Source organism: Wyeomyia smithii, chromosome 3 (assembly GCF_029784165.1).
Source record: "Wyeomyia smithii strain HCP4-BCI-WySm-NY-G18 chromosome 3, ASM2978416v1, whole genome shotgun sequence".
Classification (NCBI taxonomy): Eukaryota; Metazoa; Arthropoda; class Insecta; order Diptera; family Culicidae; genus Wyeomyia; species Wyeomyia smithii.
In genome coordinates this window covers 19,263,095-19,279,679 of record NC_073696.1, presented here as the reverse complement: position 1 = coordinate 19,279,679, position 16,585 = coordinate 19,263,095, and the positions used below count along the sequence as shown (strand labels likewise).

At 38.3% G+C, this 16,585-nt stretch overlaps 1 protein-coding gene across 1 annotated transcript; it reads right to left on the bottom strand.

Moving 5' to 3' along the window:
* Positions 1-14,418: 14,418 nt before the first annotated feature.
* LOC129730187 (1-acyl-sn-glycerol-3-phosphate acyltransferase beta-like) lies at positions 14,419-16,216 on the bottom strand. Its single transcript, XM_055689320.1, has 4 exons — positions 16,055-16,216; positions 15,787-15,991; positions 15,590-15,723; positions 14,419-15,072 (listed from the first exon to the last, which is right to left on the bottom strand). Exons 1-4 carry the CDS (start codon positions 16,083-16,085, stop codon positions 14,516-14,518), a joined length of 927 nt encoding a protein of 308 aa, XP_055545295.1. The 5' UTR covers positions 16,086-16,216; the 3' UTR covers positions 14,419-14,515.
* Between the last annotated feature and the right edge of the window lie 369 nt (positions 16,217-16,585).

The following is a 16,585-nucleotide window of genomic DNA, read 5'->3' as shown; positions in this document are numbered from 1 at the left end:
AGACTAACTTTCTGAAAGAGTGTAAGCATTTTTGAATACGTTTGATTCGAAGCACTGTAGCTCAGAAACCTTTTTTTTTACACAAAAACTATCAGAAATGGAATTACAGGAAACTAATAATTATTCTCAGATTCCCTCTCGTCCCTCTACTGTGACCCTCCCCTTACACTATAAATTCCGGAAAAAAAATTCACCCACAGTTTGAATAAGAATACACCTATCCAGGCAGTTATAATTGTTCATATTTGGCAGGAGTAACTAAACGAGGTTCTGTAAAGAAGAGCAGTGGAGAGTCTGTTATAAACATGTAGATGAAAGGATGAAAATGTAAAATATCCATCACTTAGCATGGTGACAAAGTGACCTTCTTTTCCGTAACAGTCGTTAGAGATGCAGAGATAAACCCGGTCTCTGGTAACAACGATTATCGACCATAAGGACGGAGCCAACGCCGTTATCGATTCTATACGAAGCGGAAGCTACTGAATTGCTGTACTTTAAATAATCACAAAAACCCATCCATATGTGGTTCTTTGTGCAGCTTCACTAACTCAGATCCATCAAGCAGGAGCAACTACGAAATGGGCAGTCGTTTAAGCTCAACCTCAAGTTAATAATCAAATTACAATCATGTAATGCGATTTGAATAGTATGTAATATCAAATAATCGAAAAAATTAAAATTATAAAAATAAGAATAATAAAATATTTTTTTTTTAAATTATAAAGAATGAGTAAGGTTGAATATGAAAGTGGAAGAATATTGAAAAGAGAGAATAAAAGTGAACACCGAAAAGACGTAGTATTACCCTGCCATTATTAGCTATACCGCTTACCAGGCAGCGCTCATACTGTTTCAATAAACCATTGTATTTTGATTAATTCGAGAATAACATTCAAATTATTGTTCATCACATGACATAAACAGTAGGGTGCCAATGAAAATCGACTTTTGGAACCTTGTGTTAGGAAAAGTTTCGTCTTCTCGAAAAACGTCCCCATGCAAAATTACGATTTAATGGTGCAGCCGCCCAAAACCTGGTATTATCACAAAATTACATTCTCACAGACAGACAAACATTCGATGCAACCTTCCGTTGCATAGTCTGAAATAGTATTTTCCGACATTCCTACGCCGGAATCGAGTGCAAATACTAGACACCTTGTTTCTAATGAGAAACAACGACGCCCACATGGCAGCGTTATTAATAGGTAGTAAAAAAAAGTGTAGCGATCAGGGTTGATATCTGTTGACACTCTTGAGTGAAAGTGAAAAAAAGCATCCATTAACGTTATTTTTTTACAATCCTTTCAGAGTTCTCCCTTCCCGCTTTTTGCATGGAAGTGAACTGTCAAAACACCTCATTATGTTTCATGCGATGGAAGCAAGACAACAAAATCAGTTTATTAGTTAACGAAGATTGTCAAGGCATCGGTCAGTGTCAGTGAAAAAGTGTTTCGGTGAGGTTCATTTTGATTGAGTGGACTGTTTGTTTTTCTTTTTCGCTTTGAAGTGAAGATCATTTGGTTGGATTTGTCGTCAAATTTTATTCCGTAACCGTGAACGATGCGCGCGATCTATTTCATCTGAGTATAACAGCACGTTACTAGGACGAAAATCAAGTGTATCTGAAAGAGTGCTGCGATCAATGGAAGTGAAAATTGAAAATGATTGGCTGTAATTTTCGAAGAATTTTGCTGGGGAAAATGACTTTTATCAGCACTGGTAGCGATAAAGTTTTCCTTTCTTGGTAACAAAACCAGGAATTGAAAAACTAGAAATGGACAGAGAAAAAATTGGAAACAGGAAGTGTTTCTCTCCGCGTTTTCAGTAAGTTAAGTTAGGTTTTGTTTGATAAAATTTGTCTAGTGCTTTTCACTTTTTATTCAATAAAAAGGGCATTGAAATTTTTTTTATGCCAAATGTTCTAGAAATGCATGATTCGTCGAGATCCGGTGTTATCTCTAAAATAATGCGTCGTTTTTTATGCACTTCTAAACGATAAAGAAAACCGATTTCGATTTTTTCATGATTTTTTCATCGGTCTGCTTTGAGGCTCCACATACCGAGTCCGATTATGTTGAAATTTTGCGTGGATACTTTTTTCGAGAAGACGAAGCTTTTGAGCCTTATCGCTGAACGAAATTCGATTGTCAATTTTGTTTTTCATATTTTTTAAGTCCCAGTAAGTCGTGTTTTACAAATAACATTCTACCTGTGCTTTTTTCCACTGTTCAAAAATGTGATACTTTGAGCGCTTTGAGACACGACCTTTCGAAATCTGACTGAGCTGAAATTTTGCATGGGGACTTATTCCGAGGATTCAAAACTTTTGAGCCCCAGCATTAAACAAAATTCGATGGTCAAGATTTTCTTATACACTCCCCTGGTACCCTGATGAACAGTAATGCAGAACCCTAATATTAAAAAAAATGATGATCAAAGGCTCGGGGGAGGGATTGAATCCTTAAACCTACACCACTTCTTCCTAGCATTCTAATATACTTCTGATGCAATTTATTTCAGCTGCTATTTCAGCCGTCTAACTTGTTGAACTGTGTCGATTGTCGTGAAAATTTTTACCAGGCGGTCACCAGGCGGCGCTAATGTACAAGTGATTTATAACGCAAATCTCTTTGAAATTTTACACGGAATGTTTGATCAATGTTATATGTTATTATTGACCAATTCTGGAATACTGTAGCATTGTATGGAATCCCTATATTGTAACACATGAAGAACGCATTGAATCTGTCCAAAAACAATTTTTTTTGTACGCGCTTCGTAAACTAAATTGGACAGAATTTCCCTTACCATCATACGAAGCACGCTGCATGCTTATAGACATACAAGCACTTAAAGAACGCCGCGAACTTTCAATGCTTTATTTTATCAATGACATTATTTCTCAACGCGTGCAATCTTCTAAATTATTATCGCAACTAAATTTTTATGCACCCAGTCGTCAATTAAGAAATCGTAAAATATTTTCGGAAAACTCTCACAGAACTAACTACTCAAAAAAATGGCTCAATAAATCGCATGATGCGTCACTATAATCAGCACTGCGAAAATATCGACATCACTATGAGCAGAAATCAAATCAAAAAACGACTAACTAGTCTACATTTGCTTGACGAAAATAAATAAATAAATAAATAAAGAATGTCTACATATCTGTGGTACTGCTCTCAACCTCTTTTGACCGTCGACACCCGACCTTCCAATTCCCTACAATTGACTGCTACTTGTTTGCAATATACAGCGGTTTTATATGTAACCCTCTCAGCGTTCTACTGTTCAGCTGTATGCCTTAATACCCTAAGCAACTTAGAATATTACCGTTTCTCGAAAATTAATCTGCACTAACCTTTGAAAAGAGCTGAAATTTTGAATAAATCGACATATTTAAATAATAACAAAAAATAGAGAAAAGTTGTCAAAGGATGAATTCTAGGAAATTAAATGAGCTTTCATCTAGAAATATTGCAAAAACTGAACTTGAGATCATACACTGAAAAAAAAAATATTTTAAAAACGAAAAGTAATGTTAAATAATTCAGTCATCTCAGATTTTTTTTTGAATTTCAAAATTCTTTTAAAGTTTTTAGAAAAGAAATTAAGTTACTTAAAACTCTTTGGCACAAAGTTGTTGGAACTCTCAGGAAAAAAATTTCTCTAACAATTTTTTTCATGCTGCCATGGTTCACCGTTTTTTCTCCAGAGATCATAACCGAATAATGACAAGAGTCTAAAATATTATTTAAAAATATAGAAAAAAATCGAGATCCTGCAGTGATTTTTTTTAAATACGATATTTTTGAAAAAATATGCGATGGAGCTGCTTAAAGAGATTTTTTTGACTCTTGTCTTTACCGAACGGTTATAGTCTCAGGAGCAAAAAAAAAACATGAACGAGTTTTTTTTAGAGGAACTTTTTTCCTTCCCATGAACGCTCACTTTGGTTTGTTAAAAAGAATGGACAACTAATCTATCTCATCTATACTGCATTCACCGCAATCATTGCGGGTAATTAGCTTAACTATTAATAGTATCGCTAAGGGAGCTGCGTAGCCGCAAGGTAAGAGAGTCCGCTTTGTCAAGCGAATGGTAGTGGATTCGAATCTTAGTAGAATTAGACCATTCGATGTCAAAAAAAAAGATTTTAGCATGGGCTTATTCTCAGGCTTCCCCACCACTCGCCCTTCCTTTACGCTGAAATATATAATCCCTTTGCGTGACTTCCTCTTAACAAAAATAAGTCCCTCTTACCAATAACCTGCCAGTAGGACGCACGACGAAACTTCTCCAGGGAATTATAAGTGGTCATATTTGGCAGGAGGAACGAGCCCCGGTATAGTTAGGGATACCATCCGTCCTGATTTAGCAGGACATGTCCTGATTTTGAGAACCATTTGGAGCGTCCTGATTTATTTTTCATATTTCAGCATTTGTCCTGATTTTTCTGAATGATGCCGGATATTCAAAAAGGGAGAAAATTGCTCAGTACTTTCATCTTGACTCCAGAAAGAAACGAACTTATTTCGAATGATTTTTTTCTTTGGTTGAATCTTAATGAGAGAAATTGTCTAGTCGTTGAAATCGTTAAACGTTTTTTGACAATTAAGTTTATTTCAAACAGTTTACTAGTGTTGCATTTTTTAAGGTATCTACTAACGCCTAATGAATCAAAGTTGCAAAATCGTTTGAAATACGTTAAATATGAGGCTTTTGGCGTATTTTGAAACGCAAATCTCAAATTACGTGTTTTATTTATTGATACCTCAAAAAATAACAATAGCTTAGAATAAACTTTTGCTGGAAAAAAATTGTCCTGATTTTTACCTCCGACGAAATGGTAACCCTAAGTATAGTGGAACAAGTAAGCGTGTAAAAGGAAAGGTAAAATCACATTACGCACTAAGAAAACAATAATAAGCATGCCACTTCTCAATAGCGGGCCATTATCAATTGCTAATAATTCGGGTTATTCGCGTTGAAAGAGATTTCGAAGGCTGTTCGCACATCCGTGAACTCTCATATGCAATTGTCAAAATGTGCGTGATGACAAAAGCAAAAATATTTCCTTCCTTCTTTTTCGCATGCAAAAACCAAACAAATATCAGCAACACCGTCAACGCGAATAGAAGTGCGGAATACAGCATACACACCAAATTCAGTAATCTTTACTAAATTTCAACAATAAAAAACCGTATACTGAAATTTCAGTTATCTAACAGTGTACTGAAAACTTAGCAATTGCTTCGATCGCTGAATATTTGGTATCTGTCATCTACTGACACGCACTGCGGCTGTCAAAACGAGAAAAATAGTTTGTTATCGATTTGTTTATTGCGCGTTAAGATTTGTCGGGAAGAAAATTATTTTGAAAGTGGATCCGGAGCTCGAGGGAGAGCTGCAGAACCTGAAAGTCGAGCGTTGCGACGTGGAGAAACTATTTGTTTAGTAGAATAGTTAATTAATCTTCTTTTTCAGTTCGCTGTTCGATGGGAGCGATTGCATATATTCCTCGGCCATCGGATGGGCTTCGGCGGCACTTAAATCAAACTCATTTTTGTACAATAAGGGTAAGATTTAATAAATCATAATAAAAACCAGCTTTTAACGTGATTTAAACCCGAACGAAGAATTCCCAATCATCTGATAGGAACTGACGTACCTTTGCTGAATTCTATCAGCAAAGTACTGTCAAAATATGCGGCGGCCGACATTACTGAACGCTTGAAACGCTTTGAAAATTGCTTTGAAAATTGCTGCAAATTCAGTAAAAGTCTGTCAAACATGGATGACATTTCATATTGCTGAAAATTCAGTAAAGTCCCGTCAAACAGAATGACATTTCATATTGCTGAAACGTTCAGTAATTTTTCATTGCTGAATGGATTACTGATGTTTCAGCGTGGCAAAATTCATTAAAAGTTTATCGACATTCAGCAAAAAAAGTTTAGTGTGAACACTCGGGCATATCTCGTATATGACTCGTATCGTTATACAATTATTAATGTATTTTTGTTCCTTTTTCTCGAATCAATGGAAATTGCCTATTATATTATAAAAAACAAAATTTAAAATTAAAATAATCCGCGTTATTGTCAAAAAACGCGTAAAAAATCCACGTATAAAAAACCGCATAAAAATAACCCGCGTAAAAAAGACCCCAGTGTAGCTAGAATCTTTAAAAGTCAGTAGTATCTTCGTCTGGGAGGTTCAACCCGCCTTTCAAAAGTCGTTATGTCAATAGTCATTTTATATCTTAATCGCATATTTTTCTCTAAAATTCTCGCGGTCTTTCTTCTAGTGCGACTCACAAAGGGGGTTCGTCCTGATTAGATTTTAACTGGAGACTTCTCCAGACTGATTACTTTATTTATTGAAAACTTTGCTTTAAATAGCCAACCAAATATTGCACTTCAAGATTGAATTACAGGATTACAGAGGATTGCAATCATATATTTTGTCTCAGTTAATTTATGCCAGTTATGCAGACCTTGAGCTCAGATGCGCTTCACCTTGTATTAAGAATGGGCAAAGTTAAGAGATAACCGGCAAGGACGTCGTGTAAGACACGCTTTTTGCTGGTGGTTGACCTTCTGTTATTTACGGCTAAGTTTTAGTGTACTGTAATTTATTGTTTTGGGAAAACATATGACATCTTTACTCTTAAGCATGTTATTTTAAACTTTTTCTAAGCGATTCCCCTTCTAAATTACAGTAGTCATTTCACTCGGAAATTCAATCTTTTTATATGGTCCTATCTACATGTTCTGAAGCTTTTGATCTGGTCCAGTCGGGACCGCCCTCACTGATATTAGATCACCCCACATGGGCTGCCAGTCATTAGATTTCCAATCGTAAATCTGTTTGCGAATCTATTTGCTTTTCACCAAGCTGGCTTTCGTTCAAGCTTCTTTTTATTATCCTCGAAAGGAGCTCGAATTTGACAAGCGAGTGGTGATGGGCTCGAATCTTAGTCTCTCGTCCTAACAAAAATAAGGCCCGCTTATAGTAAAACTGATCTGAGCGTACTCTTCAGGTTATTGTAACTAGCGATAATGGCACGGAGAACAAGGTTTCGCTTAGTCTCCTTCCATTATCAGTCCTTCTTAGAATAAACCTGGCCAGAGAGGAACGTTAGGTTCCACTCCAGGGAGTTGGAATTAGGCAATATTGGTAGGATGGAAAGAGCAGTAAGCTTGAAACGGAATGGTAAATCCTCACACAGTCACGGATATAAATGAAAAGTGTGTCATTTATTTCAATAGTGATGCTGGCAATATATAATGCCAATAATATAATAGTGCGGAGTACAGAAATCACCCAAGCAATATCACAATAGATCAAATGTCTCTGTTCACAGTGTTGAGTCCACACAGAGAGGAAAAAATATACTCGAACGATCCTAATTTTATTCTTTGGCGAGAATCGCACAGCTGTGCATAGTTCTTATTGTCTCGTTTCATATTAGCCTTCGTGAAAAGCTTACCAATTATCTGGGGCATTCGTCTTGCTCCGATATGCCCTTTAAAGGCGCGTCAAGGAACTCTCCCAATAAATCTTCCTGGTGATAGAAGGCAAATGTAGTGCGCTTACTATCGGCGTTATATATGGTAAATTATTTTCCCGCTAAAAATGTGATATTTGCAGAGTTTCTCGTTATTCAATTTTGTTAAAATTATTTTTTTTTTCAAAAATTTCCTTATTCGTGGGAAATACTCAGTTTCCTAAGTCACATATTTGTGCAAAGTTTCATTCAAATAAAACATGTTGTATATTCACAGATAGGCAGGCTTGTAAATGGTCACGGTAGAGCAACTTTTCACTGTGATAATCGTCCTCTTTTGCTTTTGACCGTAGCAAGGCTTGCTGTCATTCTTGAACAAACATGTCGAAAGAGTACTCGCCACCAGAGCCTGACGAAGTCATTTTCAATTGACAATTATCAGGTTATAGTGACGCTTTGACCCGTCGCTTTCAATTGAAAAGCTCTTGTATCATTTTCGAGCACTTCGTGAGTCACATGACACACAGTCCAAAACTCTTGCTGTGATTCTGACAAATGAAGGGCTTGGAATTGATACAAACGCTTTTCAATTGAAAGCGGAGATTATCTCTATCACTCTCACATGACGAATCTCAATTGAAAATGGCAATGAGCGCTGATGGAGACAGAAGGCTTCCATACAGTATATATATATATATATATATATATATATATATATATATATATATATATATATATATATATATATATATATATATATATATATATATATATATATATATATATATATATATATATATATATATATATATATATATATATATATATATATAAGAAAGAGGAAGGAAATATTGATCGGAACTTGCGTAACGTATTTATTGGATGCCATTGCCGTTCTTACTACGGCCTGCGGTATTGGAAAACTACCATCAAACGACGCGATGCGGTGTTAATTTCAATTGAGACGCTGAAGAAAAGGAAAGAGTCTCTCCCTCCGTCACTCTCTCCGTCGATTGAAATAGTCATTAGTTTCATTTGAAATGATCCGAAATAAGAAAGAGGGAAAGAGAGGAAGAAGTGATTCGTTGATAGTAGCCGAAAGGAATCGAGGGAAAATGAAACTGTTCGAATCGAAATGACAGCGCGAGTATATCAGTTTCATTGTTTTGAAGTAGAATACTTCTCTCAGGAAGTTCGGCTACATAGGGATGTAAAATGAAAATCTAAAACCGAAAAAAGTGAAAAATATGTCCAATTTCAAATGCTGATAAATCGGTTAGTATTCGGTGGATTTCCTTCGTTCTTGCAGCAATAGATTGGAAAATCTTCTAAGATTCTTCCCAAATGCAGATAATTGTAATTTTATTATTCAAACTATTGTACTATTGAAAATAGTCAAGCCTTGTCAAAACGAAAAATTCGGCCTCTGATTGGTCGTTATATGATTGCTTCCCAAGCACGGTCGACAGAATCATAGACCTTGCCATTTGAAATGTGCAATTTGGCCTATATAAGAGCCTGTTTCACTCGAAGCCGCTCATTATAATTCTAGACTGCAACAGGAGCAGTCCTCCCTTAGCAGCAGCAGTGTATACAGCAGCAGTAGCAGTGCAGCGGATAACGGCCACAGCTGTGGTATGGCAACGGATAGCGGAGCGCGTCTCAGCATCGATAGCAGGACCAGGTGATGCAGGGCAGCGGATACCAATGGCAACGGAAGCGTCCACTACTGTGGCAACGGGGATAGCGCAGCGGTTAACGTTGTTCTCAGCATCTATATAAGCAGGGCCAGCTGATGCAGTGTGGCATTTTAGTGAAATGCTGTCTCTGAGCGATAGCAGGCACACTAGCAAATGCATCCAATGAAAAGAACGTTCTGGAAAACTTTTCAGTGTTTATTTCCCCCAAGGAATACTTTATTCGCACTGCCATGATAACGCAAGATGTGAACGGCATCTTATCAGACATTGAATTAAACAACAAATTGTCCTTATTATTTTCTCTTAAATCAATTTACACTTTCAAGAAATTCGGAACAGATATATGTTTGGTTTCATCTCCGTGTCTCAGAACGAACTGAATTAACTTTTCCTTCAGTCATGAGCACAACATCCGAAAAACTTTCATTATCAGCATAAAAATTAATTTTACGCATAATCAAAATTCAAAAATTATCAAGTCCAAATCAGGACAAGCAACTATATTATTGAGAATGGTCAATCCTTGTTGAAGCGCGAAATTTGACTGATCTGATTAGTCGTTAATATGATTGCTTCTCAAGCACGGTCGACAGAATTATAGACCTTTCCATTTTAAGTTTGATATTTGTCTGTATATGAGTAGGGATGGGAATTATCGACTGAAATGGCTATCGATAGTTATCGATGATTTCCTACTACTATCGATAGGTTTTTCATCCCTATATAAGAGCCTGTTTCAGTCGAAGCCGCTCATAATAGTTCTAGACAGCGACAACAGCAGTCTTCCCTTAGCAACAGCAGTTGCAGTGCAGTGGATACCAGACGAATAGCGGCCACAGCTGTGGCGTAGCAATGGATAGTGCACTAGTTGCAGCGGATCTCAGCATCGATAGCAGCTGGGCCAGCTGATGCAGGGACAGCGGATACCAATAGCAGCGTATAGCGGCCAAAACATTGGCATGACTACGGAAAGCGTAGCAGTTGCAGCGGGTTTAGCATCGATAGCAGCTGAAGCAGTGAGGCACTTTAGTGAAATGCAGTCTAGTAAATGTATTCAATGAATAGTTGACTCATTTTGACAACACATGAGCCGTCTAGTTTTGAGTGTTAAATCAGCTTTTCACTGTTTATTTTATCACAAGAAATACTTTATTCACACTGTCAGTGATAACGCCAAGATGTGATCGGTATCTTATCCGATATTGAATTGAACAACAAATTAAAAAAATGACTGACACGCAAGCAGCCAGGTTTTCTTTCTTGTAAAAGTATTCTACTTCATCATTGCGGTCGTGGCTTTGCACACAACCCTCCTGTGATTTTTTGTTTCGAAAATGTAGAGCCCTGCTCGCCACCACAAAACGCTCTTTTTCCCTCAACGTATTCTGATATTTTTTCTAGAAGTTAGAGCTACGCACGTAGTGTGCGAATATTTTGGAAATTACTTTTATCATTGGTCTTTTAATAATATTTCTCAACAAAAGCAAAATGATGATCTGTTCCTGGCGACGCTTGACTCGGAACACGATGTTATTGTTTTGACCGAGACATGGCTGAACAGTGAAATAAACTAAGTGTAGCTATTTGGAACACAATATATTGTATACCGCACTGATCGTGATGCAGCTAGATCTGGAAAAATGCGAGGTGGTGGTGTCCTTATTGCTGTATCAAACCGATTTGCATCCAGGCGCAATTAGTGTACTCATGACGAACTTGAACAGCTTTGGGTGAATATTAATTGTCGGGGCAGCAGCATTTGCATTGGCGTCATATATCTTTCTCCCGATTACTCCAATGATTCTTTTACCGTGCAAAAACATATAGACTCCGCACTTGAAATTTCGTGCTCGCTCCAGCCGCATGCAACTCATTTGCTCTTTGGAGACTACAATCAGCCTGGTATTACCTGGACACGTACAAGCTCGGGCTATGCTATTCCAAACATTTCCGAGTCTACGGAACTGCTTCTGCTCTTCTGGACGGTATGTCGCTGCTGAATATGTTACAGATGTGCACTGTCACTAACGATAGGAATCGAACGTTAGATCTCTTATTCGTCAATGAGGAATCGGCACCGGATTGCACTGTCGTTGAAGCTTGTGAGCCTCTACTAGAAATGGATTTGCATCACCCTCCTCTATTGGTCACTCAAGCATTTCCGCAACCAGGTGATTTTGATGACACGCTCGAAGATAGGGAATTTAATTTTGTCAAAGCAGATTTTATTGCACTAATGGATTCGTTACAAGCAATCAACTGGGAAACGGCACTAAATCATACTAGGGATAATAATCTTGCTGTAGAAAGACTCTCAACTATTTTACTTCAGCTGTTCAGTCTTCACGTTCCAGCTCCTCGTCCCAGACCGAAATCACCCTGGTCTAATCAGCGGTTGAAAAAACTAATACGTTTGAGAGCAAAAGCACTTCGCAGATACACACATCAACGGAATCCCTTGACAAAGCGAGACTTCACCCAGGCCAGTAATAACTACAGAGCATATAACCGTATCCTTTATTCACAGCATATCCTACGTGTACAGTCAAACCTCAGAAGAAACCCCAAAGGTTTCTGGGCTTTTGTGAATGACAAACGTAAGGAAAGCGGACTCCCTTCGCAAATGTTTTTGGAAGGAGAAGTTGCAAACACTCGCGATGGCATCTGCAACCTGTTTGCCAAGCACTTCTCTAGTGCATTCAACGCATCCCCTGCTAGCGCTGTACAGGTAGAAAATGCTCTTCAAAACGTTCCAAACAATGTAATGAATCAAGGCAATGTTCGATTCATCGACGATGATATCATGCTTGCAATAAAGAAATTAAAGTCATCTATGATACCTGGTCCAGACGGAATTCCTGCCAGTGTATTTAAAAAATGTGCTACTGCCCTTTGTGCTCCATTAAAATTAATATTTAACCAGTCGCTGGCGCAAGGAGTATTTCCAGAGCGCTGGGAAAAATCAACAATGTTCCCAGTTTTCAAAAAAGGGGATAAACAAAATACAGCTAACTATCGCGGGATAACTTCATTATGCGCTGGGTCCAAACTTTTTGAAGTATTAGTAGGAGGCGTCCTGCTTCGCGAAAGCAAAGCGTACATCTCGGTAGACCAACATGATTTCTTTCCTAGAAGATCTACAACAACGAATCTGCTACAGTTCTGTTCTCATTGCATCAAACATTTTGAAGATGGTGCTCGGGTAGACTCTATTCACACGGATCTCAAAGCAGCATTCGATCGCGTGGATCACAAGATCTTGTTAGCGAAAGTTGAGCGGCTGGGTGCAACATCGAATCTGGTCGGCTGGCTTCAATCTTACTCAGTTGGTCGTACTCTGTCTGTGAAACTAGGTCTGTGAAACAGCGAGTCATACAGCTTTGTAAATTTGTCGGGCGTGCCTCAAGGAAGCAACCTTGGACCGCTGCTATTTTCCTTGTTCTTCAACGATGTTTGTTTTGTCATTCCGCCAGGATGTAAATTAATCTACGCCGATGATTTGAAGATTTTCCTCGTCGTGAGATCTATAGCTGACTGTGAGGAACTACAGCAGTATATTGATGCTGTCTATAACTGGTGCATACGCAATTGCCTGACGGTTAGTATCTCCAAATGCTCTGCGATTTCATTCACCCGTAGAAAAAAACCAATCCTGTGGAGTTACACAATCTCTGGTCAGCGCTTGAAAGAGTCACTGTAGTTAAGGATCTTGGTGTGCTCTTAGATTCTCAAATGTCCTTTAGAGATCACTACACGAGCATAATTGCACAAGCGAATAGGAACTTAGGGTTTATAATTCGAATCGCCAAAGAATTTTCAGACCCATATTGCCTGCGTTCATTATATTTTTCCCTGGTGCGGTCGGTGCTAGAAACATCTGCTGTTGTTTGGTGCCCCAATGCGGAGATTTGGAAAAATAGAATTGAGTCAGTGCAAAGCCGGTTCATCCGTTATGCACTACGTACTCTACCATGGAGTAACCCGAGTGAGCTTCCTCCATACATTGATCGCTGCCGTTTACTGGATATGGACACTTTAGCAAAAAGGAGAAATATATCGTGAGCTGTTTTTGTGGGGAAACTTTTCGCTGGACAAATTGATGCCCCGGCCATTCTCTCTCAACTCAACATCTATGTGCCTGCGAGAAGCCTGAGATCATGGAACTTTCTACGACTTGACTACCAACGTACTAATTACGGCCAGAACGAACCTATAAGGGCGATGTATGACGTATTCAATAGATTTTTTGACTATTTTGACTTCAATGTAACCATAGACGTTTTCAAGAATAGGTTAAGACGACTCATGTAGTGCATAAGATAGTTTAAAAATGTTTCATGTGCTTGTTAGATAGTTTGTATTGCTGGAAATCTGTTTGTTAATGTTGCACTTTGTTCTTTGTTTGTTATTGTTGGTGTATCAACATTTCATTAAGACCACTGCGGGTCAGATGGAAATGAGTAAATAAATAATAATAATAATAATAATAATAATAATAATAATAATAATAATAATAATAAAATAAAGTAGGCAGAAATAGACCAAGACAAAATTGCCAAACGAATGACAGCGTGCATCTTACCGATGCGGGAGTATCATTCGATCATTTTTTGTATATGCGAGAGCCGACGGTCGTTCTACGATCACGAGCGAATGCCTATTGCGACGCACACTAACGAAGCGAATCAAATGAAAACAAGCCTGACAATAGATAATTTGGCATGGAAACGCTGAAATATCAGAAATGTCACATATTAAGAAAATGTGAAAAATGTCAAAAATATAGAAAAATATTAAGAGTCAGAAATGACAAAAATCTAGATGAAATGTCGAATTTTAATGATACCACAATTGTTAAGATACCAAATAAAATATCGAATTCGAATTTTCAAAACGAGTTTCTTAAAGTTCCTTAAATGTTTTGTATAATTGGTGCCACCATTCTGCAAGTCACTCAAATCCACCTTAGTTACAAAATTTGTCTATTAGTGATGTTATCGCTTAGAACATAGTCTTGCTAAGCGTGAGTTGATAAGAGTTATAGGTAGCAAAAAACGATTCAAGATTAACAATGGACAAAGATATCATATCTTACAGTGTGCTGCTTTATTTGATTTGGGGGTCAATCGCCACCTGATAGAATAAAGTCCACGTTGGGCTTCTATTTTTTGTGATGCCAGCTAATAAGAGAAATAGTCTAGAGGTGTTCAAAAATTTTATTTTTTACCTAAAAGAATTCTACTTCTAGTCTACCCGTATCATCTTGTTTCACGATTAAATAATATTCCGATGTCTACCCGCTCTTCTTTCCATCGTCGATGGAAAACCGAGACCGCTCGGTTCGCAACCATTTCGGATCCACCAAATTAGCGTCCATCTCCGCCGACAATTTCTCGTACTCGCTCAACATAGCGTCCCGAGTGCGCTTGATCAAATCATCCAAATTATCCTTCGTCACTCCCGCTGTCGGAATCGGTTCCAGCACATTAATCAGCACGTGTCCCGGTTTAAAGATATACTTCTTCGCGTCGATAAAGTACATATGAGAAAACACCACCGGAACGATGGGAACTCCGGCTTGGATGGCCGTGTGGAATCCACCCTTCTTGAATGGCAGCATGCCTCGCTCCGGATATCTGGTTCCCTCCGGATAGAGATACATTTTGTAGCCCTTTTTGATCATCTTCTGTTTGCAACCATCAAGGGTTTTCATAGCGGACGACCGATTCTTCCTATTGATGAACGTAACACCAGCAAGCCATACGGCCGGACCGAATGGGATGATGAAAAGCATTTCCTTCTTGGCGATCGAGATCACATCACGCATCGTGCCCCACAGAACCATCATACCTGGATGAAGTAATGATAAAAAAGGTTTGAGAACATCATAGAAAAAATACTAGGATTAGCAGTTCTAAAATGCTTGCAATTTTCTTATCTCGATAATTGAAGGTTGCATCACCAAACTGGATTAAATGCATTTTCAAATCGCTGTTGCTCAGTGTTGAATAACTCAACCTGTTATCAAAGACAATTTCTTATCCTTATCACATGCATAGAAATGTTTGTAGCAGTGTTAGTATCAACCGATCGCGAAATCAAAATAATGATTGACGAGGCTTGAATCGAAACCGGCAAACTGTTATCAGTTAAGTAGGCTTTCGGTGGAAGATATTCAACATAGTAGGGTAGGTGAGCCAGTTATGGCAAGTGTACCAGTTATGGCCATATCGCATGAGCGCAATGGTACCAGTTATGGCAATAGTCCATTTAAACTCCATAGGCCATAACTGGTTCATGCCATAACTGGTACATTTTTTAGGTACTGCCATAACTGGTACTCCTCCCCTATTCCTTTTTCATTCACCCAAAATATCCATCGAAGACTGATGGTTTGCCATTACGACGGCGCCTTTGGTTTCCTTCAAGATGCGTGCGTTACGCAGTTCCCAAGTTATAGGCAGAAGCGTCGAGGCGTGCGCCACAGTCGTTGCAATGATTCTAAAAAATGAGAACAAAATATAAAACATTTGCATAAGAAAGTGAAGAGGAAACTCAACCCACCGTGCATTGATCGGATTCCGTGGTCTGAGCAGCGAGATCGGAGTTAACAAAGTGGCGAAAGCTTGGGTGGCAAAATATATCATACCATATTTGGCGTAGTATTTAAACTTATTGCCATCCGATCCCACTTTGGTGGCCAAAATCAGCAGAAACCAAACCGCGATTCCAATCAGCCATGCGTACGCGTAGTACCGAACGAATGAACCTAAAATCATAACTTAAACTGTTATTGAATTCTAACTTTTCCAGGTAAAAATAAACAACATACCAACATACTGACAAAGCGTGCAATCCGTCATTCTGATCTGGACAGCTCACCACACAAGCGTTCAAAGTTCAACTCCTACCTTGTTTTTGGGAAGGAAAGCAATTTCAACAAATCACACCACTTCTGCTCGGTTCCTGTTGTAGAAGCGCACTAAGGCGGGACCTGTCGGGTCAACTTAAAAACGCAACGAAAGTGTCGCTCATTTGCCAATAATAACAATAGACGATAATCAGTTCATTCCGCCGAATTTGATAACCAGAAACCACGCTACTATTTAGGGTAGGCTATTGGTGAACTCCGCGAGACGGCATCGACGATGATGATGACGGCGACGACGATGATGACGTCGGAGATAACAGGGGTAATATATTACCTTGTTTAGAGCGAGAGCGATTGATGTATGAATGGTCAATGTTGTAGCATACTAAAAGCAATTTGAAAATGAATATGTTGTAATCAATTTACAATTTCAATTTGTTGATTATATATATGGTTTTTTTTTATTTTAAACTAGCTGATACCGCGTTGCTG